This window comes from Parasteatoda tepidariorum, chromosome 4 (genome assembly GCF_982258835.1).
Source record: "Parasteatoda tepidariorum strain Cologne lab strain chromosome 4, Ptep-v5.0, whole genome shotgun sequence".
NCBI classification, from domain to species: Eukaryota; Metazoa; Arthropoda; class Arachnida; order Araneae; family Theridiidae; genus Parasteatoda; species Parasteatoda tepidariorum.
The window spans coordinates 82,822,155-82,849,736 of NC_141758.1; the positions used below are offsets into that span (position 1 = coordinate 82,822,155).

General features: G+C 32.3%; 1 protein-coding gene across 1 annotated transcript; it reads right to left on the bottom strand.

The window, feature by feature from the left end:
- Positions 1-3,246: 3,246 nt before the first annotated feature.
- Positions 3,247-26,257, bottom strand: LOC147811836 (uncharacterized). The gene is made up of 8 exons (XM_087162233.1): positions 26,176-26,257; positions 22,294-22,422; positions 19,696-20,009; positions 17,720-17,864; positions 9,653-9,777; positions 7,649-7,818; positions 5,178-5,341; positions 3,247-3,261 (listed from the first exon to the last, which is right to left on the bottom strand). The coding sequence occupies exons 3-8, from the start codon at positions 19,947-19,949 to the stop codon at positions 3,247-3,249; spliced, it is 873 nt and encodes a 290-aa protein (XP_087018359.1). The 5' UTR covers positions 19,950-20,009; positions 22,294-22,422; positions 26,176-26,257.
- Between the last annotated feature and the right edge of the window lie 1,325 nt (positions 26,258-27,582).

Here is a 27,582-nt window from a genome sequence, read left to right on the forward strand (position 1 = left end):
AAGTAGGACCACAAATGCTCTATTGGATTAAGGTCAGGTGACTTTAGGGGCCAAGACATGACTTGAAAGTCACTGGAATGCTCCTCGAACCAATCCATGACGATTCGGCCTTTATGACAGGGTGCATTATCCTATTGGTAAACACTATCTCCCGCAGGAAAAACTGTTGCCATGAATGGGTGAACCTGGTCTGCAACTATGTTCAAGTAGCTTACAGACGTCAGGGATTGTTCTATGAGGATTATGGATCCTAATGTGCCCCATGAAAACATTGTTCCTGGGCGCGAAACCATGAAACCCTGGGCGAGCCCATTGTTATAGATGGAGGGTGGTCATAATGTAATGGCTCTTCGGTGTATATTGTGAATATTGCATCATGAGCTGAAGTAAGTCGGCTGAAAATTGTACTAATTAGCGATACAACAAGTAAGTTTCGAGTAAATTGGGTTCAAAGGTTTGTGATTAATAATTCAAATAAATATATAAAATCTTGCAAATGAATTATAACGCATCAATACTAGATGCATAAGACGCTTTTTCTCAATCATTCTCAGTATTCTTAAGTACTAGTTTAGCCCCTTTTCTTGTCAATCTATGTTTCTAGAGTAACAGCCGAAGTTTCGGGGTCATCTTCCTTTTGAGCACATTCTTTGGCTGCTGGGTCTGCTTTTATTTCCAATTATTTCAGAACCTTCAATTACTCTTTTCAACCTTCATTGGAAATTATTGCTGCTAAATAAGTTGAAAAATCATCTATCTATGCAGAAAGTGACATTAACTACACTGGTGCAAGAAATTAGGAGAATTTCTCGATTATCTCTAGAACTTACTGGACTGATTTTAATGAAATTTGATGTGTACATACAATGATACAATGTAAAACAAATGACCATTCAGCAATTGTAATGCACAAGCATGATCGTGCTTAAAACTTGTAGGAGTTGGGAGGTGTGAAACAGCTGTTGCAGGATAAAACAAAATGGGTTAATTGCGGGTATGTTCCCCTCTTACAGATATACAGACTTTGCAGTGTGATTTCTTACTTGGAATAAGGCAGTTTATCATTTCCTGTGCCAATTGACCTGAATTGTCCTGTGGCAATTTCACGCCTTATGACTGCAACGAGTGTTGCGCACGATCTTGCGTGTATATTACAGTTGTTGAATGGTTATTTATTTTGTATTGTATTAATGTATGTACACATCAAATTTCATTAAAATCGGTCCAGTAGTTCTAGAGATAATCGACCAAGTCTGTAAATTATCTTAATTTCTTATACCAGTGTATTTTTCTTGCACATTTTAAACAAATTATTTCAATGAAACAGTTAAAATTATAGTGTTTTACTAAAATGTCTTGTTAGAAGTGAGCACATCTGTTCGTCAACTGAGCGTACAAATTCGCTTGTTCATACTCATCACACCACGTCCTGCTCTTCACTCGGCATCTTTTACATTTTTCCGAAAATCAATTCAAAAACTTTTTTCATTTGTCGAAAATTTTACAGTGTTGCCCTTAAAATACCAATTAAGTTAAATTCTTAAATAAGATTACTCATTTTTTTTTGCCAAGGCATCTTATTCTAAACTAAGATTATCAAGGCAACTTAAAGCATATTTCTTGTTATCTAAATTAAATATGTTATTTATCTCTGTCCAACTGTTTTAGATTACTTTACTTTTGGTGACTATCTAGCTTCACCTGGAGCACTTGAGTTTAGACGTTGTTATGGTTTAGAGTCAGTTAGCATAGGTAAAGAACAGGTCTGTATACAGATTGTAATAATGAAGTCCAGTCTCAGCAATGCAATACAATAAATCAGTACTTTTCAATAAAGAAGGGTATACACCGAAGAGCCATTACATTATGACCACCCTGCTAATAACATGTAGGACCACCTTCAGCCCTCAAAACTGATAGCACCCGCCAAGGCATTGATTCCACAAGGTGCTGATAGGTAGTCTGAAGTATCTGGTACCAAGCGCTCACCAGCTTTTCCTGCAATTCCCCCACATTGCGAGGGGGTAGCGTGGCAGGACGAATTTGGTTTTCCAAGTAGGACCACAAATGCTCTAATGGATTAAGGTCAGGTGAATTTGGGGGCCAAGACATGACTAGAAAGTCACTGGAATGTTCATCGACGATTTGACCCTTATGACATAGTGCATTATCTTGTTGGTAAGCACCTAACCCCGCAGGAAAAACTGTCGCCATGAGTGGGTTTACCTGGTCTGCAACTATGTTCAAGTAGCATACAGATGTCAGGGATTGTTCTATGAGGATTATGGGTCCTTATGTGCCCCTTGAATTGTTCCTGGGCGAGAAACCATGAAAACCTGGGCGAGCCCATTATTATAGATGGAGGGTGGTCATAATGGAATGGCTCTTCGGTGTATAATAAAGCAGCATACCATTATATCAACGTTTTCGTCTGTACTCCCTTTAGGATTAAAGAATGTGCATTTTGTATCGTAAGGGTGGGGTAAAAGATGTTGCTCTACCTATGAAAAAAAATTTAAGTTAGCATTTTACTAGTTATAGTGGGGAATAAATTATATCTCCTAGAAGTGAATGACACAAATGCTATCACAGGATCGAATTTAATTGGGATTCTAGTACATTAAAATCTAAACATTGGAAGAAATAGTTATTTTAGCTAAGTGAATTATAAAATGAAAAGTTTATAAACAGCATTTTTCAAGTGGCTCAAAAAGAGAAATGAATTTTATTTTTATCGAATTGAAAAAAACGTATACGAGTTCATCACTTTCTTAATAAACTTCTATAAACATCGGAAGTCCTCCACATCTTTCAAAAGTGACGCACCCTAAATTTTTCGTTTTTGAAGTGAAAAAAAATTGAATTATTTTCTCTTCTAAATCCCCTCAAAAAGAGTAATTTTATTCTGAATTTTATTTTTATTACTTACTGAATATCCGTTCTTTGTACTGTCGCACTGGGGGGAAAAGTGAGCACCAAAAAATTAGTACTGAGCAATACTACAAAATTGTGCACAAAGTAAGACAAATTCCGACACAAGGCACAACACAAATGATGTACATTTTAGAACTGCAGAACATGTCTGTTAACCATTTTATAACGTTTCTAGTGTGCACTTCCCCAACATTGTCTCTTGTGGTGTTGCTTTAAAACTTATAAAGATTTCTAATGTAAAGAAACTCCATAGTTTTGAGAAAATGAATGCTTGCGATTGAAATTTTTAATATTGAGCATTTTTTCATATCATCACTGCTTGATCTCCTAATAATATTAAAAAATTGAATTATATAAATAGATTTAAATTTATTTTTTATTTTTTGGATAGATTGAAAAATCTTGCCAAATTTCCAACCGGAGTATTACTATACGATTTTCCGCCGGCCAGCAGTTACCTCACGCTTACAAAGTCAATCAGATCTATATGGGTCGAAGATGATCAATAGGATGATTGTCAATAGGATAATAATCAATAATGATCAAAAGGATAATCAGTAATTGAAAAACTAGAGGAAAAAGTTTTGATTCGGAATCTAATGAGTAAATTTCCTGATTTGAAATTTATTAAGATACTATCCTCAATAAAATCAGCTCAGCGGTTACAAACTGGGAGAGGTGCTTCATAACGATGCATAGCAAATCATAAACAGTAATGTCATCATTCGCCGGTAGAAACCAACAAGCAGGGATATATAACTTTTTTGTAATGATTGCAATCGAAAACTGCACTCAAATAGATCCAGAAATAGATATTTCATCGAAACTAAATGATTCAGTAAACTAACTTGTTCAGTTCGCTAACTTGGTTAAAATGAAAGAGCCGCCAAACATCCAGTTAATAATGAACAAATGCCTATCTATTTGGCATATAATAGCATTTCCGTTCATGGGTTGCAAGCTCTCAAGTCACAGAAGATAAAAGAGAGAAGCATAGATCTTCATCATTATCATAAACTCAACTGGTTTGCAAGCCCTCAAGTCACAGAAGATAAAAGAGAGAAAGCATAGTTCTTCATCATTATTATAAGCTCAACTGGTTTGCAAGCTTTCAAGTTACAGAAGATAAAGGAGAGAAGCATAGATCCTCATCATTATTATAACTCAACTGGTTTGCAAGCTCTCAAGTCACAAAAAATAAAGGAGAGAAGCATAAGATCCTCATCATTATTATAAGCTCAACTGGTTTGCAAGCTCCCAAGTCACAGAAAATAAAGGAGAGAAGCATAAGATCCTCATCATTATCATAAACTCAACTGGTTTGCAAGCAATATTCGTTGCTTATGTCACCCACTTTTTTTACAAGTTTATAATAGCTGTTTCGAAATACCTAGTAGATTAAAAATGGAGATTTAGTGGAAGGGCAGTTAAACTTCAACGGCGAGGTTTCGTTCTTTTTAAGGCTAGTGCAGAGAGCTGGCGTGGTATTGGCATGCCAGAAACTGCCTAAGTTCTTCCAAAAATGATTAAGAAGGAGTTAATGTAGTAAAATAGACATAGAACTGACCTTTAAAGCGATGTGCATATTATAGAAAAAATGTTTTAATGATTCTAAAAAATGAGAGACTACCCAGAAAGCATGTAACCTTGTTTCTGTATTCTCTTTTTATTGTCCCGGAATCCTTGAACTGAAATCCTTGATTCAATAAATTAAGAATATTGTTGTTTCAAACCTTTCATCCTGAATGGATTAAATATTATTTTTTAAACTCTTTTAAAAAGGATTGTTACTTAAGTAGATGAGCATAGAAGACGTTGCGAAAAGAAACCTTATAAGAACCTAGCTGTGAGATTATTTTCACCTTAAGACTAGCTTTATTCAAGGATTTTTTTTCACGCTTGTAAACCCTAAGACAACCTCGATTTTCAGGTTTTTATATATAAGGTTGTTTTCCAAGATTTAGGATTAGGGTAATGTGTGCAGAATAGAGCAGATTGTCACAAATCGCGTTTTAAGGTTAGAAGGTTTACACGCGAACCGCATAAAAACCATTTTAGGTTTACATTGAAAGGTTTCTGCTGAGTTAAAAATAAACCTTATTTTGCCATCTGGGTATAACTGTCTGCCAATTATGAAATGAGCTTTCAATTATTTTGCTTTTAATAAAGTCGGAGGCTCATCTCGTAATTCCACAACTACACAGTTTTGTGAATAGGCATTGTATTTTATAAGGAATACTCACATATTCGGTGACTTTAATGAAATGATATCCCGGTACTCCAAGCCTAATGCCATGTTTAAAAGGATTCACAAGCCTTCTGGAATCATGCATATTGAAATAAATGGCCGGTTGAGCTCTGGGATCGAGATATTCATCCGCATTTATTCTCAGCCAAAAGATATTATCTGCGAAGAAAAAGATTTATTATTTAAATTTTAGGATTAATAACACATTTTATTTCCAAGATAAGAGCTTAAAGCATATGAGTCAGGTTTAAAAGGGTTATAAACAAAAGAAATTTTCTAATCGACGGTCAATTTTAAGATCTGGACATAGTTCAAAATGCGTGCTTACGATAATGGACATAGCATTTAATTCCGTTCTCTTTTTGAGCATATTTTTAAAAGAATTAACTGAGGATTATAACTAAATTTGTAATGCGATATCGTTCATTTGCATAAATGACTGGTATATTTTATTAAATTGATCTTTTTTTTTTTTGCTTAAAAAAAGACTTTAAAAGTCAACAGTTCTCTTTATAAAGTTGCCACGGATGCATTAACATAAATTATTGGTTGTAAATTTACGTTCTGGAAATTGAGAGTTTAAAAAATTACTTGATCATTTAAAATACGGAATGCGTGGACATCATCTGATACCTATCACTCCCCCCCATGACTCTTCGAAGTAAGGGATTCCGTTCCGTAATGATTATGCTTAGTATTTAAAGAAGTAAGGAAATGTAAACACACAATTCCCCGCTTAGTTGTTAAACTTGAGTATTTTTTTTTTTGCTGCGTCTATTTGTGCAAACACGCATTTTGAGTTGTGTCCATTTTTTTACACAGACACTGTGAGCTTTGTCTATTTCCGTAAACACGTACTTCGAACTGTGTCTGGATTTAAAAACTCACCAATAAAATGCTTTTTCACCAGCTTCTATTTAATCCTTTGTGATCGTAATAATGATATCCATACATAGTTATATTATGCATAGATATTGTGTATAGTTGTTGTTTACGTATGCCTGTTAAGGCAGAGGGGTGCGATTGTTCTTGTTCTCCAGTGGCGCCATCTATGGCCAAGAATCGACTTCGATCGCACCCATACTTCACGCCAGTTTATAGGGCGGACCCATTCATACATCCATTCATTTATCCACAGAACGTAATTTTGACCTGAATCAGAGAACGATCAATCTCCAATTCAGTACCCCCAGAGGTATTTATTTGTAATGGGAACATGAAGAACTTTGCGACTCGACAGATTTAACGTGCATCAGTTGCCATTTGTTACACGGCTCTGCCACGTGTGCTTCGAATACAGAGATAAATCTCCGGCTAATGCCCTATAGTAATTTGTTAAATAATATTGCTTCCTCGTTTTGCATAAGTTTATATTATTGTTCATATTATTGTTTCTATTAAAATTGCTTTATATAAGTTTATAATGCTGATAACAAGGACTTCTGACGTATTACAATCCTATCATAATCTCTCTATGTGATGTTGGTGCAGAAAAATTTCCAGCTAATCTCCAGGAAAACGACTTTCAGTTTGTTCGCGAAGCGAACAGAAATGTAATTGCCTAGCAATTATCGGGGGTCACCGAACGGTAGCAAGCAGGAGGTGGAGCCCTCTAGTATATATATATATATATATATATATATATATATATATATATATATATATATATATATATATATATATATATATATATATATATATATATATATATATATATTATATAATTGTATGGTGCATTCATTCATACAATATTTTTTCACTGTTCTCCTAACCAAACTATTGGAAACATATTTTTCAGATTTCAGCTTCCCAATTACTTTTAGACTCATCAGCCCAAATTAGTCGCAAAAAATGCGTGTTTCTTTACTGCGTTAGATTTAAAAATTTAAAATAGTGTCAGCACAAATTATCTAGCACATGTAAGAATAATTTCTAGAACCATTGAGATTTAGTCTTGGCAAATGAAAATCGGATCATTAGTTCAAAAATTATTAGGTGTCTGTTTTTTATTTTTTAATTTGCGCACTGTACATACTTATAATTATAGGTAATATTTGCCTAAAGTATGTTTAATTGTCTTTATTTCAGAGCAGAAGGAAAAAAAGTGAAGCTAGTGAAAAGATGTTGGAAGCTTGGAACGTGAATTAAATTGGAACGCGACTGTTAGCTCAGAACACTGTATATAGTGCATGTGCATAGATATATAAATAAAGTTAACAAAAATAAGTTTCTATAAAAATTGGTTTCTATCGGTTTTATAGCTAAGAACATTCCTCAGTGTCGAAGCACAAAGTGACAGGAGAAAGTCATGAGTTAAATACATTGCTATAAGAAAAGAGGAACAAGTTTATATATATATATATATATATATATATATATATATATATATATATATATATATATATATATATATATATATATATATATATATATTTTTTTTTTTTTTTTTTTTTTTTTTTCATTTACCTTTAAAAGTTTGTACAGTAGTCTCATTTGTCCCGATAGTCTTATTTATACTTCTATCAATAATAGTTCTATTGAAATTTGTCCAAAACCTTAGACGATGCTTTAATCCATAAGACCTACAAATTGCAGGTTCCCCTTCGTTGTTGATAAATGGCACCCGGTTATAGAATCTTAAAGAGAATAAAAATATATTTTTTTTATACATTAAGGTAAGAATGTAAAAAAAAAGCACAGCACACATTATAAGTATCTGACGTAGTCACTGCAGATCAGAACTTATGTTGATCTGATTACTTCTGATTTACTTCTGATTACTTCAGATTTTGTAAACTGGCAAAAGTACGATTGCAATTTTTTAAGCTGTAAAGGGGTTCAACAGGGAGTAATAAACATTGAAGCTGCCCAGTTTGAGATTGGAAACTTCAAAAGTGTCCAGAGGTGGGTCAGAGCCTGTTTAATCACTTCAAACAAGTGCCCAAGTAACATATATAGAATTTAGAGCTTACGAAATGATGTTAGTACAGTCACATTTCATTGACCTCGAAAGGTACCCGGTTGGTGGTTTCCAGCATGCAAATTGTCTGACTACTCGGAACTCGTCTTAAAACAGTTGCACAAATAACGTACATAAAATTCATCTTTTATAAAATGGCGTAAGTGTGATCACATGTTCTGTATTGTTGCCACCAAAGATGCAGAAAGCGAAAGCCAGAGCGTCTCAAGGCTCATAACAGAGTATCGTCCTTACCTGTCTTTGTGTTCTTGGGCAGACAAATTTCTAGCATGTATAATATGATGCAGCTCTAGCGTCCACGAGCTCTTTCTTTAATAGATATAGCTTAAAATTCTTGTTTCAAAAAAGCAATCTGTGGTAAAGATTCGAGCAATAAAAATAATTCAACTAAATTTAGATGAAAGATATTGCTTTCCAGGGTCATAGCATTTCAGTTCCTTATTTTTTTCTTTCCTTTTTGTGCACTTTAAAAATTTATTTTAAATTATTTAACTAGAGAGTAAGAAATATTCGTAGCGTCTAAAATAACTAAGTATATTTTCATATTAATTAATAAGGATCCTTTTTTCAAGAATAACATAGCTATCAAGAATTCGGGTTCATTGTTTACATTGAACATGCACATCTTGTGCTAAATCTAGCATCATAAATTTTTTGCTAACGGTACTTATTATGAAATATTCTGGTCCGCTTATTGTGCCCAGCCATAAACAAAAGTTTAATAGGTATATTGAGCGATCGCCTTTTTTAAACCAGCATTTCAAGCTATGTTAATTTTGTAAATCCCACACATTTAGAGCTATTACCGAAATAAAATGTTCACTGGAAATAGTTATCAAGAGATACCAAAATGAAAACATATTAATAAAATAATCTATTTCAAGCGACGTAAAAAAATTCACGTGCTTATAGTCGGGTTCTTGGAACTCGAGGAAAAGTAAAGTGATTATACCTGCCAAGTCATGTGATTTTTACCAGATTTTATAGGATAGCTGTAGGCGACGTCACGTGCGTGTATAAAAACTGATTGGCTTCAGAATCGACAAATGCCCCAATTTAAATACGATGACGTCACTTGCGGGTAACCAATTCTACTTAGTTAAAATAAAATGAGTTTCGGCCATATATAGCCAATGAAATAAACATGAAATTTTCAAATATTATGGACTCATAAGTTATTTCTTGTGATACGGTGCCGTTCAACTTCGTAATCGCACAACTTAATTGTACCATCTGGGGTGGAACACGAATTTCATGCGTATAGAAATGTACAGCCAGAGGCTGAACTATATCACTCAGCTAAATGGGAAGCTAAGACAAAGGAAAAATGGTAAAAGCGACTTACAGCGCAATTACGCTGTACAGCATCGATATTTTACAAATTTATAAGGAAAAATGTTCTTTGAATATTTTTCAAAAATGATCATTAAATAGTATTTCCATGGGTATTAATATTATTCAACATTTCCTACACTTAAAATTATCCTTACCTTGGCTCATAATAATTTAACAACAAATTTTTATCATTTTGTTTCCATATAAGGTTTTTAAATTCGTCAACTGTTCTTTTCCAACTATAGCAATCATCTTGACATACTGGATTGTCTTTAAAAACCTGAAAAATAAAGATCAAAATAATGTCATTTTTTTCTATTTGAAATTAATATAGCTTCTAACATGCTATGAATAGTTATGATATAGTATGATAATAGTTATTATATAGTATGATATTTTTATTATGATATAGGTATGATATAAAATGAATAATGCCAGTTTTCATCATGCTTTTTTAACATGCTATGCACACGAACTTTATGAATAATAAGATATGGATGGAATTAGATGTAAAGGAGATGCTATGAACAATAGTTATGATATGAATAACACCAGTTTATATCATGTTTTTTAACATGCTATGCGCACAAACCTTATGAATAAGATATGGATGGAATTAGATCTAAAAGAGGTGCTATGAGCAATAGTTATGATATAAAATGAATAATACCAGTTTATATCATGGTTTTTAACATGCTATGTGCACAAACCTTATGAATAATAAGATATGGATGGAATCAGATGTAAAGCAAATGTTATGAACAATTGGTCTACGAATCTTTTGGTGCTTGCTGCTTTTCTCTCTCATTTTTCTGGAAAATTATATTTATTTTATATAAATATCTCGAAGGATATTTATTATCTAGTGGGATTGTTCTGTAAATTAATGTATGGGATCAGTACAATTATGTGATATATCCTGCACTTTGGAAAATATAACGTGTAAAAAGTTTATCAATGATAAGATTTGGATAGAATTGATTGTATACTAAATGTTTTACGAACTAATGCTTTGTATCGTATCACTATGAATACTTGAGATCTTTCTACTTCTCTCAATAAACGCTGGTTTGAGTTTTTCATAAATTTCATTATTTTATAATCCCGCAATTAAGCGATATATCATTCTAATACAAAATATTATTGCAGAATACATTAAACAAAGATTAAATTTCACAAGTCTTACGAGGGATAAAGTCTTGGAGAAACTAGCTGTAAAAAAAGGGACAAATGCTCAATGACACTCTTGGTTTCTGACAGTTTTTTCCTTCCAAAAAACAGCGTAGATTATTTTCTTAAATTTATGTATACAAGAATCATGCGATTTTGTGGTATATTATAAAGTATTATTATCGCTTTATACCATGCATTGATTAATTCCGTAAAAAAAATTGTGAATAATTGCGTACGAATATCACATGAATTATAAAATTCGCACAAATCGTAAGGTTTTGCAGGGATTATCTGTAAGCAGTGGTCAGAAGTAGCACACTACTTAATTACTACTTGAATAATTCCGTAAAAAATTATATGAATAATTAGGTAGGAATATCATATAAATTATAAAATTCACACAAAGCGTAAGGTTTTGGAGGGATTATCTGTCATCAGTGGTCAGAAGTAGCACGCTACTTAATTAATACTTGATTAATTCCGTAAAAAATTATATGAATAATTAGGTAGGAATATCATATGAATTATAAAATTCACACAAAGCGTAAGGTTTTGGAGGGATTATCTGTGATCAGTGGTCAGAAATAGCACGCTACTTAATTAATGCTTGATTAATTCCGTAAAAAATTATATGAATAATTAGGTAGGAATATCATATGAATTATAAAATTCTCACAAATCATAAGGTTTTGCAGGGATTATCTGTGATCAGTGGTCAGAAGTAGCGCGCTACTTAATTACTACTTGATTAATTCCGTAAAAAATTATATGAATAATTATGTAGGAATATCATATGAATTATAAAATTCACACAAAGCATAAGGTTTTGGAGGGATTATCTGTGATCAGTGGTCAGAAGTAGCACGCTACTTAATTAATGCTTGATTAATTCCGTAAAAAATTATATGAATAATTAGGTAGGAATATCATATGAATTATAAAATTCTCACAAATCATAAGGTTTAGCAGGGATTATCTGTGATCAGTGGTCAGAAGTAGCACGCTACTTAATTAATGCTTGATTAATTCCGTAAAAAATTATATGAATAATTAGGTAGGAATATCATATGAATTATAAAATTCTCACAAATCATAAGGTTTTGCAGGGATTATCTGTGATCAGTGGTCAGAAGTAGCACGCTACTTAATTAATGCTTGATTAATTCCGTAAAAAATTATATGAATAATTATGTAGGAATATCATATGAATTATAAAATTCTCACAAATCATAAGGTTTTGCAGGGATTATCTGTGATCAGTGGTCAGAAGTAGCACGCTACTTAATTATTACTTGATTAATTCCGTAAAAAATTATATGAATAATTATGTAGGAATATCATATGAATTATAAAATTCTCACAAATCATAAGGTTTTGCAGGGATTATCTGTGATCAGTGGTCAGAAGTAGCACGCTACTTAATTAATGCTTGATTAATTCCGTAAAAAATTATATGAATAATTATGTAGGAATATCATATGAATTATAAAATTCTCACAAATCGTAAGGTTTTGCAGGGATTATCTGTGATCAGTGGTCAGAAGTAGCACGCTACTTAATTATTACTTGATTAATTCCGTAAAAAATTTATATGAATAATTATGTAGGAATATCATATGAATTATAAAATTCTCACAAATCATAAGGTTTTGCAGGGATTATCTGTGATCAGTGGTCAGAAGTAGCACGCTACTTAATTATTACTTGATTAATTCCGTAAAAAATTTATATGAATAATTATGTAGGAATATCATATGAATTATAAAATTCTCACAAATCATAAGGTTTTGCAGGGATTATCTGTGATCAGTGGTCAGAAGTAGCACGCTACTTAATTATTACTTGATTAATTCCGTAAAAAATTATATGAATAATTATGTAGGAATATCATATGAATTATAAAATTCTCACAAATCATAAGGTTTTGCAGGGATTATCTGTGATCAGTGGTCAGAAGTAGCACGCTACTTAATTAATGCTTGATTAATTCCGTAAAAAATTAGAAGAATAATTATGTAGGAATATCATATGAATTATAAAAGTCACACAAAGCGTAAGGTTTTGGAGGGATTATCTGCGAGCAGTGGTCGGAAGAAGAGCACTAAGTAGTGAAACTACTGTAGTCGTTACCTTTTTTAGTAGTTTGTAGTGTAGTGTGGTACTTTTTTTTAAAAAAAGAAGTGTGCTATACAAAAAAATAGCAGTTTGTAGTGATTCCTAGCAACTACTTTTTACGTTACTTTAGTATACGAACAGTGTTTTAACACAACTAATTTTTCGAATTTGATGGATACAAATCTTCGCGGTCTGTCAAACGATGCATTTTTAAATGCTCCTGTGACTGTGCGTTAACAGGAATTGCGTATTTAGAGTGACGTATCACTAATATTTGAGCTAGCATAATTTATCACTTTGGTCTCACTTTCGCACGCTAATGTGCAGTCGTAAAACAGTGATGTCATTTCGGAAGAATTAAACATATTTTCGACGTACAGTCCGCAAAAAAAAAAAAGATATCACCCTGAATAACTTTCGTTCTAATGATCCGATTTTCACGAACTAAGTGTCAATCTTAATGGTTCCTGGGGGTGACCTCAAATATGCTAATTAATTAGCGCTAACTATTAATTAAGTTACGAAATCAGACACAAAAACGTACTTTCTCTGAATAAACATATATTTTTTTTTACATATTTGGAATCTAGACACTTGAATTAGGGGGGGGGGTAGACAAAATTTTAAAACAATTGGGTCGTAAATTGGGTTGCAATAAAGGTTTATATATTTGGCGATAGTCCAGAAAACCGCCAAAAAAAGTCGCCTGCGCAAATAAATATTTTAAGATAACCCATTGACTGATTCAAAAGAGAAACGCTTAATTTTACTAGGTTGCTAGACAACCAATTTCTGACTGTAAAAAAATTGAAATAATGTTTTGTGATTGCTCTGAGAGGTTTAATTAATAGTTAATAGAAATTATCCCGAAGTTTCCAGGCAATAGACAATTTTTAAGTTCATTTATGTCCAAAAAGCAAAAAAAAAAAATTATTTTAATCTCCTTTGAAAAGAAAATTTGAATCGATTTATAAGTTTTTAGAATTTAAATACATGAACTTTTTATCTGATATTATTTAGATTATGCTATTTTTGCTATGTTTATTCGAGGATTTTATACTAAAATCAAATTAACATAACTTATAATAGCTATATACAAAATTTTAGGGATAATGATTTTTACAGCTTTAATCGAGTCTTCTAGGCATGAAAGTTTGAAGAAAAAGAAAGTGCTTGAAAAATAAAATGTAGATTGTATAGTAATTCTAATGCACATTCACAAGGTTTTCTATAATTTACGATATTTCTTTTTTCTATAACTCAATGAATTGCTGAATGTTTAGTGGCATTTTAAAAACATTGAAATATGTTATGTTTAAGAATAAGATATTGAAATAATATGTTGCATATTGTATGATTCATTTTTTAAAAAATTGCTTCATTTTGCTAGATATTTACGTTACATGGTTTTCTTTGGATAAAGATGATTAGCAAATAGCATCCACATGTTTCGATACATTCTGAAACTTACGTTCGCAAATTCACCATAAAATGTCGCACAGCATATTCTTCAATTACGATAAGCTACATTTACCACCAAATACTGCTACTATGATTATTTTTGTTTTCTTATATATATATATATATATATATATATATATATATATATATATATATATATATATATATATATATATATATATATATATATATATATATATATATATATATATATATATATATATATATATATATATATATATATATATATATATATATATATATATATCTGATATGATACTCTCTTTTTAAACAGAGCTCGTAAGGCCCTTAAGATACTGAAATGGGAGCATGAAAACTTAAAAGATTTTTTTTTCCTAATGCCCGCCTGTGTTAACATCCGTCAATTCAGGCATCTACAGGGCGACAGATATCTGTGTGGCCTAAGGATTCCTAACGAGCATCAAACATTCTCAAAATTAAGTGTTCATTCACTGGAAAATTTAGTGTTTATTCAATTTAAGAACTGTTCCTTCACTTGGTTATCTTACTACTTATTATTTAAACCACCAAAAGCTTAAAACAATATTACGTAAGTTATCTAAATTTTTTTTACATAATTTGCATTTAATAACAAATGTGTCGACATGCATTTAATAACAAATACGTCATTTAGCTCTAATTACAAATTTTGAAATTTTTATGATTTTTTTTTAAGACAAGCTAAGCTTAAGTATTCCATCACTGGTTAGTTTACCCTATAAGATTTTGAGAAATTTGCGATGTTGTGAGAGATGCTTAAAAATGTTGACTACGTATTTTTATTAATATTTATAAAATATATATTCAAGAAATTGATGAATATTTTATTCCAAATTTATTCATTCGTATGTATATTATTGAAATTTTATCAGTTATTGAGAAAAAAAAACTAAAAAATAAAAAATAATCACATTAAAGAAGCACAATCTGTTGTATAATCATATTCTATCAGAAGCATGCTTTTATAAAACTCCACATTCTCTGAATAAAATGTATTTTATTCAATAAAATGTTTTATTCAAATTTCTTTACTAAATTGCAAATAGAATTTTAGACGACTAAAAAAGAAACATCGTATTTTATAGCTTAAAAAAATAAAAATGAAAAGATAAGCAAACGATTATTAGCGAAAAAAATATGAATGAAATTTTATGCTAAGCGCGCGAAGTCAAGTTCCTCGCAAGTTTATCACATTTTAATATTAATCGCCCCATTTAATCATTTCTTCATTGTCGCCAAATTATTTTTTTTAAAATAATTAATTTTAATTTTTCTCAGCTTCTAATAAATAAAAACAGTTGAAACTTTAGATTTTTCAATTGAAAAATATGTAGATTAATATGGTATAAAAAAATTCATACCTTATAATTCAAAAATTTTTCATCCTTAGATTAATTAAATAATAAAAAATAATTAACAATTATTAAAAATTATTTTTTTCGTGAAATTATCTTTGGGTAAATGAGTTTTATGACTGGGTGAAATTTTCTTCGAATTGCTTTATTAGTTTTTAAAATATGACTAAAAACGTAAAAAGTGAAATTAACATTAAGGGGTACGAACTTTGGATCGCTCTCCTGACCAAACTATGGAGACCATATTTCCCAGATTGCGGCTACCCCCTATATTTTGAAGGTTAAAAATCCAAATATGTAAGAAAAAATATATGTTTATTCAGAGAAAGTACGTTTTTGTGTCTGATTTCGTAACTTAATTAATAGTTAGCACTAATTAATTAGCATATTTGAGGTCACCCCCAGGAACCATTAAGATTAACACTTAGTTCGTGAAAATCCGATCATTAGAACGAAAGTTATTCAGGGTGATATCTTTTTTTTTTTGCGGACTGTACATTATTTCTTAGGGGAAATAAAAGAGCATTTATATAACACTTACCGAAATTGCAAGTATTTATTAATTTTACAGCATTTCTTAAAATAAAAATTCGCTGTAAAGAAAGGCATAAGAAAATGAAGACTAAATTAACAAATTCGAAAAAAAATGGTTTAGAATAACAAACTGGGTCATGCAACCACGAATAAACATTTCTGATTAATTCATCAGGTTTAAGCCAATTTTTTATTCAAAACCCTTTTGAACATAATGTGGAAATTAATTTCTCCAGCAAAACAAATTATGACTGTGATTTTTTTAATGGAACTTACTTTCATTTGCGTTACATGAGGAGGAACTCCATGAAAATCTTCCACGGTTGGCCTGACGGCAAGGGGAATCTAACCCATGACCCGTCTACCACTGAGGATATTTTACGTTAACACTGGGGCCAGTGAGATCCGGGAGAGGAATTCGTATAAACCAGTTATCGCTGGGATTCGAACCCGGTTTACCTCATTGGAAGGTTATATTATTCCTTGAGCCCCCACGTCTCAAAAATTCCTTTAAAGTAATTTTTAACTTGAATACCTTATTGTACTTCGTATCTGATTCATTTTATTTTTTAACAATATACAAATAACAAGCCGTACTTTTCTTTTTTGTTTGCTCAAGTAAATTTAGTTGTTTTATATATTTATTTGTCTTTTTAGAGAAGCATCACAACAAAAGATAAAATAAAATAAAAAAAAGTTACTTGTCCCCGTTGACTTTGCATTGGCAACTTTTTCGCTAGCTCCGGCAAAATAGAAAAGTACATATAAAACTTGTTTAAATATTTTATGCCACAAATTCGATATATTAGATCTGATGCAATCCAAAATTTTATAAGAATACTTTGTACTTCGCATCTGATACATAAAAGTATTTGCATCGTAATTTCAATACTTTTGTAGTGTATCAACCACTATAAAATTACAACTACAATTCTCTAGTATATAAGACATGCTAACTCGATTCTATGATGGGGTACCTTTTCATAGATGAAGGTTGACATTATCGAAAACAACTCCGCCCCACTGGTGACCTTCGGACGTGATGTGAACACGCCCACCTTTAAAGTAACCCCCACTATGATCTGAACACGCCTACTTCGATGGATTATCCACATTGAACAGTTGACTTGCTACTTGTGACTTCGACTTTATCCAACTTCTCGCGCTGTTGCTACTCAGTCTCGATTAAACACAACGTCGGCCGACATTCACTCGACTGCTAAAGACAACATAGGAGCGACCATGAACTTAAAACAGCTCTCACGATCAGCACTCAAACGTACGATGATCTTAATACAGCTCTCCCGGCTTCTCACAAAAAACAGCAATCAATCAACTAGTGGTATCCGTTCATCGAATTCTATCACAGATAAAATTATGGTGGGGGAGTACTGTAGTGTATCTACCACTACAAAATGTCAACTACAATTCTCTAGTATATAAGACATGCTAACTCGATTCTATGATGGGGTACCTTTTCATAGATGAAAGTTGAAATTTTCGAAAACAACTCCGCCCCACACTTTATGCTTCAAGTTTGATGCGCAATGCAAATACATTTACAATAAAAAAAGCACGAATAAGACTTACGCCCATGTATAGGTTGTCGAGGTTGCAATAACTCTGATACTTGTTGCAAAACTCTTCCTCAGACTTCAAGAACTCACATTTATGTGGCTGTTCTTCGCAGACAATCTTTCTATTTCGTCTTCAAAGAAAGTCATGAATTACAAACATTAAACACTTACAATAAATTTAAGAGAATTATAATTTTAAGGTTGCAAGATTAAAACCAGAGTGAAAATTCTATGTTTTACAGAGTCTTACGGAGGGTGCACACAAACATGGAAGCAACCCAACAGAGTTTCTGCATTCTAAAATTTGATTCTTAGGAGAGCAATGTAGTTTAAATTCATTAACGTATGAGTGGTGTGATCGTTGGCACTATTATCAAAAATATAGAAAAATGCGACAAAAATCTTGAACGTTCCTAATACAAGTTAAGAAAGTTAACGGCAGCTTATAATTCTAATCAGAGACTATAATAAGCGATTCCAGAAAATCGTCGATTCTCTCCTGACTTGAAGGGCAATTTACACTGCTTGTGATTTGCATATGCGTTTCTCGCATATGCGTAGTATCGAAACATTCATGCCCGCGTACATCGAATGCAGTGAGATAATTTTCTTTACGCTATCTCCATATGATTTTCGGTTCCGCAGTGGACTGATCGTTAATACACGGTTTCCAACAGATCACCGAAGTCAAGCATCACTGTCTGCGGTCAGTGTGTGGGTGGGTGACCACTTTAATCAGCCTGCGAAGACACCAAAGATGTGCGGTATTTCTCCTCGTTAAAAGAGCTCGACCGTAAAGTGCTCAACTTTGCGTGCAGGTCGTCGGGTTACCGAAACGAGGGTGCCATCCTCTCTGCAGAGGATCGAAAAATTGATTGTGTGTTTTCTGATCATCCTCTGATGTGATTCTCATACCGTCACCCAAAGCCCATTGTACAATTTAGTTTGACGTACATAAGCTACAACTACTACCATCTGAACCATGGTGGCTGAGGGGATAAAGCATTCGTCTGTCGATGAGGTGAACCGGGTTCAAATCCCAGCGATAGCTGGTTGATACAAATTCCGCAACCTGCTCGCACTGATCACAGTGCCGATGTAAGAGATCCTCAGGGGTTGACGGATCATGGGTTAGAGTTCCCTTACCATCAGGATAACCGTGGGAGGTTTTCCTTTGAATGCAAGGTAAATGCGGGTTAAATCCATCAAAAAGTCCTCCACGAAAACAAAATTCTTCCAGTGTTTGATCCAGGATTTCCCTTATCTTCTGGATTGGGTTAAAAAAACAAGCCTGTGGAATTGAACATTAATAGTCGTAAACCCGAAATTGGGTTGGCTGTTTAACGACGGTGATAAAATAAAATAGAACTGCAACCATCAGATTTTCGTCCCATGGTGGACAAAAGAGTCGGTTCCCAATAGACCACCGAAGTCTCTGACTATAGTCAGCGAGCGGGTGGTGGCCACTTTGATCAGACAGCCAAGAGACCAAGGTTGCGCGGAATCAGTCCACGTTAAATTGTTCGAACGAAATGAGCTCGACTTCGCAAGCAGGTCACCGGGGCTACCATATCACAGATTCAACCATTTCGCAGCAAATAAGAATTGCATTAGCATATCTTTAAAACATCCCCATGCCTGTTTCTCAAACCGTCGCCTATAGCCCATTTTTCAGCGTTAGTGTCACGTAAATAACGTGCTACAATAGCTGTCTGATTTTGCTCAATCGAAATGCTTGATAGAAGAATACGATTTTGGTTCTAACAACGAGCTGCTGTTACACGTAGACAATTGGCTGCTCCTCTATGGGTAAGGATATTGGGTCAAAATCCGTATCTGCCAGCCATTTCCGGGATTCACATCCGGGTCATTTCATTGCAAGGATAAATTACGAAATCAGGAGACAATTAACAATAATTTACTCTGTTATGCTAGCCGTTTATACATACAAAGATTACTTACCGATTTGCATCACATAGAGTGATTGCAGGACGGTCTATGTATAATGGCCTCTCCCTCATTTGAATTGAAGTAGTTTCGTAAGCAAGATATTGCGATGCAAAGTGATAAGTAAAATAGAGAAATCCCATTGAATTCAAAACGAATATCATTAGTTTTATCCATTTTTCTTTCATGGACTTCGACGTTGCGACATCTGCTACTGAAGAAATGAACGACCTCTTAAATATCCGTACTGCAGACGATGTTTCCTCCATCTCGGTGCTCAGTTTCTTTCCTTTGGAACTTTCAAATGGCCGAAGAGTATTATTTCTTTTCTGAAAATAATTTTTTTTTCAAATTCAATTTAAAATGTGGAGTAAAAGTGTTTTATAGTTTTAAAATGGTACATAAACCTTGAGTGCATGTTTGTTAATTCGGAAATGTGAACAGTTAGCGTCATTTTAAAAATAAAAGTACAATAATGGAATGGATAGTTTCCAAATGGCATAAGCATTTTTAGTGTAAAATGTTGAACAGTTTGGAAATTAAAGAAGTTTGCGTATTCAGTAAATATGAAAAGTTCGAAATGGTCAACATTTTTAGTGGTATACAATGAACGATTCCGAAAAGAAAAGAAAAAAAGAGTATCCGAAAAATATTCCCGAAAGTAAAGATGAAATACATAATCACGGAAAACATACGTAATAGTGCACCATGTCAAGTGATATTTTACATGAAAATGCAATAAAGCAATGACCAAAACTATGATGACAAAAATTCTCATGAACAATTGATCATGGGCAATGCAGGATAGACCAAAGGGGAAAAAATATTTTTCTTAAATATAATTTTAAAAATTGGCCACGACCGGAATTTGAACCACTGACCCTTGGGACTTGCAATTTGTTTCTTCATACCACTTAACCCTAGCAGTTCACCTGAATGCCAGACTCATAAGAAGCTTTTAAGTAATTTCGGCGGTTTCTCGAGTGAGCCATATTATGCCCAATTGTGAGCCCCCTAATTTGTCTATAGTTATTTTCTTTGGTATGGTACTATATTATGCTACAGTATAATAACTAAAATTAATATTACGAGGAAATATGGGGCAATATATATATATATATATATATATATATATATATATATATATATATATATATATATATATATATATATATATACATATATATATATATATATATATATATATATATATATATATATATATATATATATATATATATATATATATATATATATATATATATATATATATATATATATATATATATATATATATATATATATATATATATATATATATATATGTATAATACAACAAACAAATTCTTATGCTATTGACAAGGTCAAAAAGTGCTTTGGAACTATAAACTTAATGTCTTGGAACAATAAATTCCTCACCCCCGTTAAGTAGGTTCAGGATCTTAAATTTACTGTCCTAAAATATTTAGGAATCTCGGTAACAATCCGAGAGTTTATTGTAAGACCTGCATTAATGTCACTGGGGGTCATTCCTCATATTATACCCTCCACCTGAGCAGTACTTTTATTATATAACTTTTCGGACTGTTATGCCAATTACCTCATGAGCCACCATCTTTGTAATGTCAATTATCTCACGAGTACTTGTCTTCATAATGCCAATTGCCTCATGAGACATTATCATTGTAATGTCAATTATCTCACGAGTAATTGTCTTCATAATGTCAATTGCCTCATAAGACATTATCTTTGTAATGTCAATTATCTCGCGAGTAATTGTCTTCATAATGCCAATTGCCTCATGAGACATTATCTTTGTAGTGCCAATTATAATCATCTATCATCTTTTCATCGCCATTATTTTTTTTCACTCTTTGATGTATTTTATACAAAATTTCATTTGGTTTGGTTTACTTATTATAGAGTTATCTCTAATAGTGTGTTTCTTAGCTTCTGGTTATAAGTGCAGCACATCTTATAATTAATTAAGGGTAGATTTATATGGAGGCCTTACTTTAGTGGTCTAATTTTACTTTTAAAATTCCGAGTCCACGGTAGCCAGAAAAATGAAACGATATAAAAATGCATTATTTGGTGTGATCTGATTAAAAAGCCAGTGAACTCATTCTCAATAACTTTAAAAACTGATTACAAAGTTCGTAAATAGTTGGTGCTGCTTACCCAGAAAAAAAAATAAAACAATGTTTTTCAAACAACAATTATTTGCTGCAACAACATATTGCAACCTTAAGACAAAACAGAAAAAGAGAAAAAAATTACTCAATTTGCATGACCTGACTTAGGACAGAAAACTGTAAATTAAGTAACTTCGTAATTTTCTGTAACTGTAACTTTTTTTGTAAACTAAGAGGATAATCGAGGGTATATACTTCTACTTTTTCCCGTTTTTTCTTTATATGATTTTTCAAACAGATTGAGTTTTTTTTAGGACATTTTATATGTTAGTTAAAATACAAATGTATCAAATATCTATAAATAGAGTCATGCCTTGGATAAACTTATGAAAATGCATCAATGCTGTATAAAATTACTTCTTACAGATAAATGGGACAGTGAAATTATAAAAAAAGAAACAGAGGATATATTATTTACCTTTTTTGAATAGGTGAGAGCATAAAGTAAAATTAAGTAGATTCTGACTGCTAAATCAGCCAACTGGAGAATAGATATACCAGTCCATAGCCCGAGGTAGCCACCTATATTGCTTGCTATTTCAAGATCCTGTTGAAAATGAAAATATCCATTATAACAAAGCTCTGATGACTTTAAATTTAGATTACTTTTTATGTAATTTACAGTATATTTTTGTTAAATGCTTTGAATTTGATTTCCTTTTGGCAGCTGGCAATAATGTTTATTGATTTTCATCGGTATTTCATGAATTCTACTGATTTTTTTCAATTTAATTTTTTTCGATATTGGTAATATTGTGCTATAAGACTCCAGTTATATGGCGTTTGTCATTTAGTTAACGACATGTTTTTTTTTTGTCAGAAAATTCTCACGTCATTGCAGAGTTTTAAATAGCCGTAACCAACCACTCAATGGGGATAAGTTCAATTCACTGTATCAGCTATCGTAACTACATAGTTGAAAATGATTAAAAAATATTTGTTGATTGTCAGAATTGACAGTACCATCAAAGAAAAAGATGGTTTTTGATGGGACATTAAGTTGGAAACCGTTAAAATATGATGGTTCATAAAAGATTGATTTTGTTGGGCCATCAAACAAAACCATCAATCCATCTTGGTCTAACATTAATTTGTTGTATTTCCAAACATGGAATGATGATCAGTCTTAATGGTTCCATAAAAAAATGGTTTACGATGGGATATTAAGTTGGAAACTATTAAGACATGATGGTTCAGGATGGATTGCCTTTGTTGGGCCTTCAAGCCAAACCATCAATCCATGTTGGTCCAACATTTATTCGTTGTATTTCCAAACAGTACCAGTCTTGATGGTACCATCACGAAGTAAGATGATTTTTCATAGATGCTTATGATGGTAATTATCTTGTTCATGTTGGTCCTGATGGAGTCATGTTGGTCTTGTTCAAAGAAAAGCCCTCAAAAGTTTTGTCTAGGGTATAGTGTTGGGTATAGTGTTTGTTATAAAGTTTTGTCTTGGGTAAATTGCAGGAAGAAAAAAAAATTGTATTTAAAAGCTAAATAATGGGAGAGAATGGATTCGTATTCGGTTAAAATATATTTCTCCAACAATCATTTTTAACAATTGTTATCATTTTCTTTATCAGCTTATGAACACCAAAAACAAACAATTAGACAAAGTTTTGTTCCTGGACTACGAATATGACTTTCAGACGTAAAACGAATTTTCAGATTACTGATGATTATTAATTATAATATAAATTTCATGTCTCTTATTTTATATTCCAACCGGCAATAAACAGCAGACCCAATTCTAAGTTTAAGACTATAATGTTCAATTCCACAGCCTTGAAATTTCGAACTCAACCCATAAGACACAGGAACTCCTGGATCAAGCATTGGGATAAACTAGCTTTCCTGCAGGACATTTTGATGACACTAAGCAGCATTTGCGTTCACATGGAGAGGTAATAACTACGCAAACCTTCAACGTAAAGTCAATATTTTCTAAATAAGTATTCTATTTTTATTAATAAGTTCACAATTGTCCTTATATACTTTCATATTAAAGACAGAGTTCCACCGAAAGAAGATTGCTCATTTAGGGTTCCATACCCGGGAAAAAAATTGGGAGCCACTTATCAAGAGAGATGCGATCTCGGATATGTACTCAAAGTTACAAAACCGATAACCTATTTTCGAATCATATATTTATATTTAATTAAACGGAACTATTATTCAAACATTTACATGTAAGTAGAAATAACGCAATATAGAAATTGCATCCTTGACAATGTTTCTTGACATATGCATCTTATTTAAGAGGAACATGATGGCAAATGCAGATTACAACACCTGCATTAAAATTTTCTTTTGAAAAAAAAGGATGTTCTGCCAAGTTTGTGTAATAAGATACATTGTAACATCTCACGCATTTGTCAGTTTCCGGCTTTGTGAGCATGTATTGCGTCTTCGTTGCTTTTCCAATCATACATTCCGTATCATTATCTTTCTTTATCAAGTTCTTCACCTTCTATCTTTATCTTCTTCTTTCTTTATCATGTTCTTCACCGTTTTTGTTATGAAAAGTACTGAATCACCCTACTTTGAAGGTAATAAGGAAGTATTTAAAGATATTATAATCTGCTGAAAATTTCTCGTGATAAATGATCATGAGTCATCAACGGTCGAACCCACCTAATATCGACTCCGAATTCCAGTCCAGACTCGAGAGTTTTATCATGAGCTGAAAATTTCTCATGCTAAATAATAGTGAGTCATCAATGATCGAGCCCACCTAATACCGACTCGGAATTCAAGTACAGACATGAGATATTTTCTTGTGGGCTTAAAATTTCTCATGTTAAATAATCGTGAGTCACGTTAAATAATCGTGAGTCACGTTAAATTCTGATTCGGAATCTCAGGCCTGACATGAGAGATTTCCTCTTCAGCTGAAACTGCTTCATGATAAATAATTATTAGTGATAAATGATCGAAACCACCTTATCCTGACTCTGAATCCTAGGTCAGACGCAAGAAATTTCAGCATGAGCTGAAAAATTAGCACGCAAAATATTCATGTGTCTTCAATGACAGAACCCATTGAATCTTGAGTCTGAAACCCAGGGCAGACAGGACAAAATTTATAATGAGCTGAAAATTTCTCACGATAAATAATCTTTTGTCATCAATGAATGTGTGATTCAGATCAGAATCCTAGGTCAGACACGGGGTGGGAATGAACCCGTCAAATCTCTAGAATAGATTATCAAGCTCGTTAAATCAAATTTACTTAGGGGAGAGTCGGGTAGCCCCGCTCACTTAAGGAGTATTGCTTATATTTCTGTATAATATAGAGTAATAATCAATATTTTTGAATGTTTCTATTGTTTTAACATCTAATTAAGTAATGCAAAAGGAATAAACCAAAAAAAGAATAGCTTAACTTAAAAAAATAGAAATTTAAAAAAACATGTTTTTCAGCTTTTTTGAAAATGTGTCGGGTAGTCCCACCCAGTTACAAAAATTATGCTTTTTGACTTTGTTTTCAGGTGTAAATGAAAATGACCAATGTATTGACAGTAGGTAAACCTCATTTATCATTTTTATCACAAAATTATTTTATTTATTACATATTTATATACTTTTAGTAAAATCTATCATTTAATAACAACAAATGTCATACTTTTTATTATTATTAATGTATATTAATATATTATAATATTAATACCTATAACATTCAAATTTGAAGCAATAAAATAATAATCTTTGCAACCGTACATTTATCGACGAAATAAAATTGGGCGGTGATACCCGATATTCATGTGAGCGGGGCTACCCGAAATCCAATTTTTTGTAAATTTGTAATTACTCGAACAATTTTTCACATATAAACTTCTTTCTTTGTGCAAATTAAACATAAGAATACATACTTTAATGCTGTATGCATAGAAAAAAGAATTTTTTTAGTATTAAAATGAAGTTTAATCGAAACATTCAACCAATTTTTCTTAATTTCATGACAACTGTATTCAACATATTTTCAAAACTATTGTTTGCCATGTTACCAGCTGCATAAATACTTAAAACTTTGAAAATAATCTTTTTTTAATATAACAATTAATGTCCGATGGCCCATTGACTTGAAAAAATATTCTATACATATGAAATTGACAGTGGGCGGGGTACCCGACACTCCCCTACTTACTGGCAGTTACATGATAATGTAAATTGGGGAAGTTGGCGGACGATTCCATTAAAATAATGCCGAATACTGCCGATCAAATTGGGACTTTCTACGTGCGTGATAACTACCACTGATGAAAGAAAATATAAAGTATAAAAGTTTATGATATACTTGTATTCTGGGAACTGACGTCACTTCTGTCAACAGGAATTGATTGAATGTAATCGTCAGGGATATGTTGTTACGCCTGCAAAATATTTTAAATTCTTATAAAAAATTAAACACTTTTATGGCAGTTTTAAATTTTATATAAAAAACAGTTTTCACTTTATGATAAAAGCATACATAGCTGTCATATGAATATACATGGTGCATCGTAATGATTTCTGTGAAATAAATCAGATTAGTGACAGCGAAACGCAATAATTTGAAGTAAAAAGATGACAAAAGTGGTTGAACGTTTATATCAATGTTAATTTCCATAATTTCTACTGATAGCTTTAACTTGTGGTCCCAATAGTGTAAATTAAAAATGTGGTCCCAATAGTTTAGGGTGTAGAGTGATCAAGATTTTGGGCCTCCTTAAGTGAAGTTCACTTTTTTGAATTTCTCCATATCTCTGGATTTGTTTTAGGAAAACAAATAAATTTCGGACTGGGAGAGCCTGGTTAGTAGGGCGTTTTGCCCATGTTCAAGACATCATGAGTTTTATCCCAGTGTAGTAAACGGAGACTGAGGCACATTAAATCTATCGAGTCACAATGTCCTCCATGTTCCCGTAACAAATGAATGCTTCTGGGGGTACTGCATCGGTGATTCATCGTTCTCTGGTTTAGATCAAAATTACGATATGTGAATGCATGTGAGAATGGGTGTCCACTATAAACGTGCTTTGACGTATGGGTGGCTGAAGTCGTATTCTTGGCCATAAAATGGCACCGCTGAAGAAGAGGAAACTCACCCTTTACGTTAAATTCACTTGGTTTCACAAAACAGGCCTGCTGATACTGGCAAGAGGCATAAGAAACAACAACAGCAAATAAATTTGTCTCAAAATTATAGTATCGGATTATCCTTGAATTAAAATTAAAAGAAATTAAATGAATTTTTAACCATGCAATTTTAACCGGCAAAATTTAAAATTGGTAAAAAGATCGGCCATATATTTTCGAGAAATGAAAATGGAAAATAACGACTTTTTTAATGCTTTTCAGTCTAAAAAGAGTAAAGGCAACATTATTAGACTCAAACTTTCGACCATTCTTCTGCCTATTGGGACAGTATTAATTTAAAATATTGCTTGAAAAAAATATTTCAGTAGATTTAAAATTACTAGATTTAGTAGGTCATATTTTAGAAGATGTAGTAGATTCAAAAAGTCCCGATAATCATCAACACTGCATCTAAGTACGTGAAAATCCAGGTAATAGATCAAAAGTTATTAAGGTACTTTACAGTCCTGCCTCTTCAACACGGAGTGTAAGAAGATTTCAAAAGTATTTTCTTTCTTTGCTTAAATATTAATTTTTAAAAGAGTCTGTAAAACAAGATATGGATATGGGTGATTCTCACGAAACA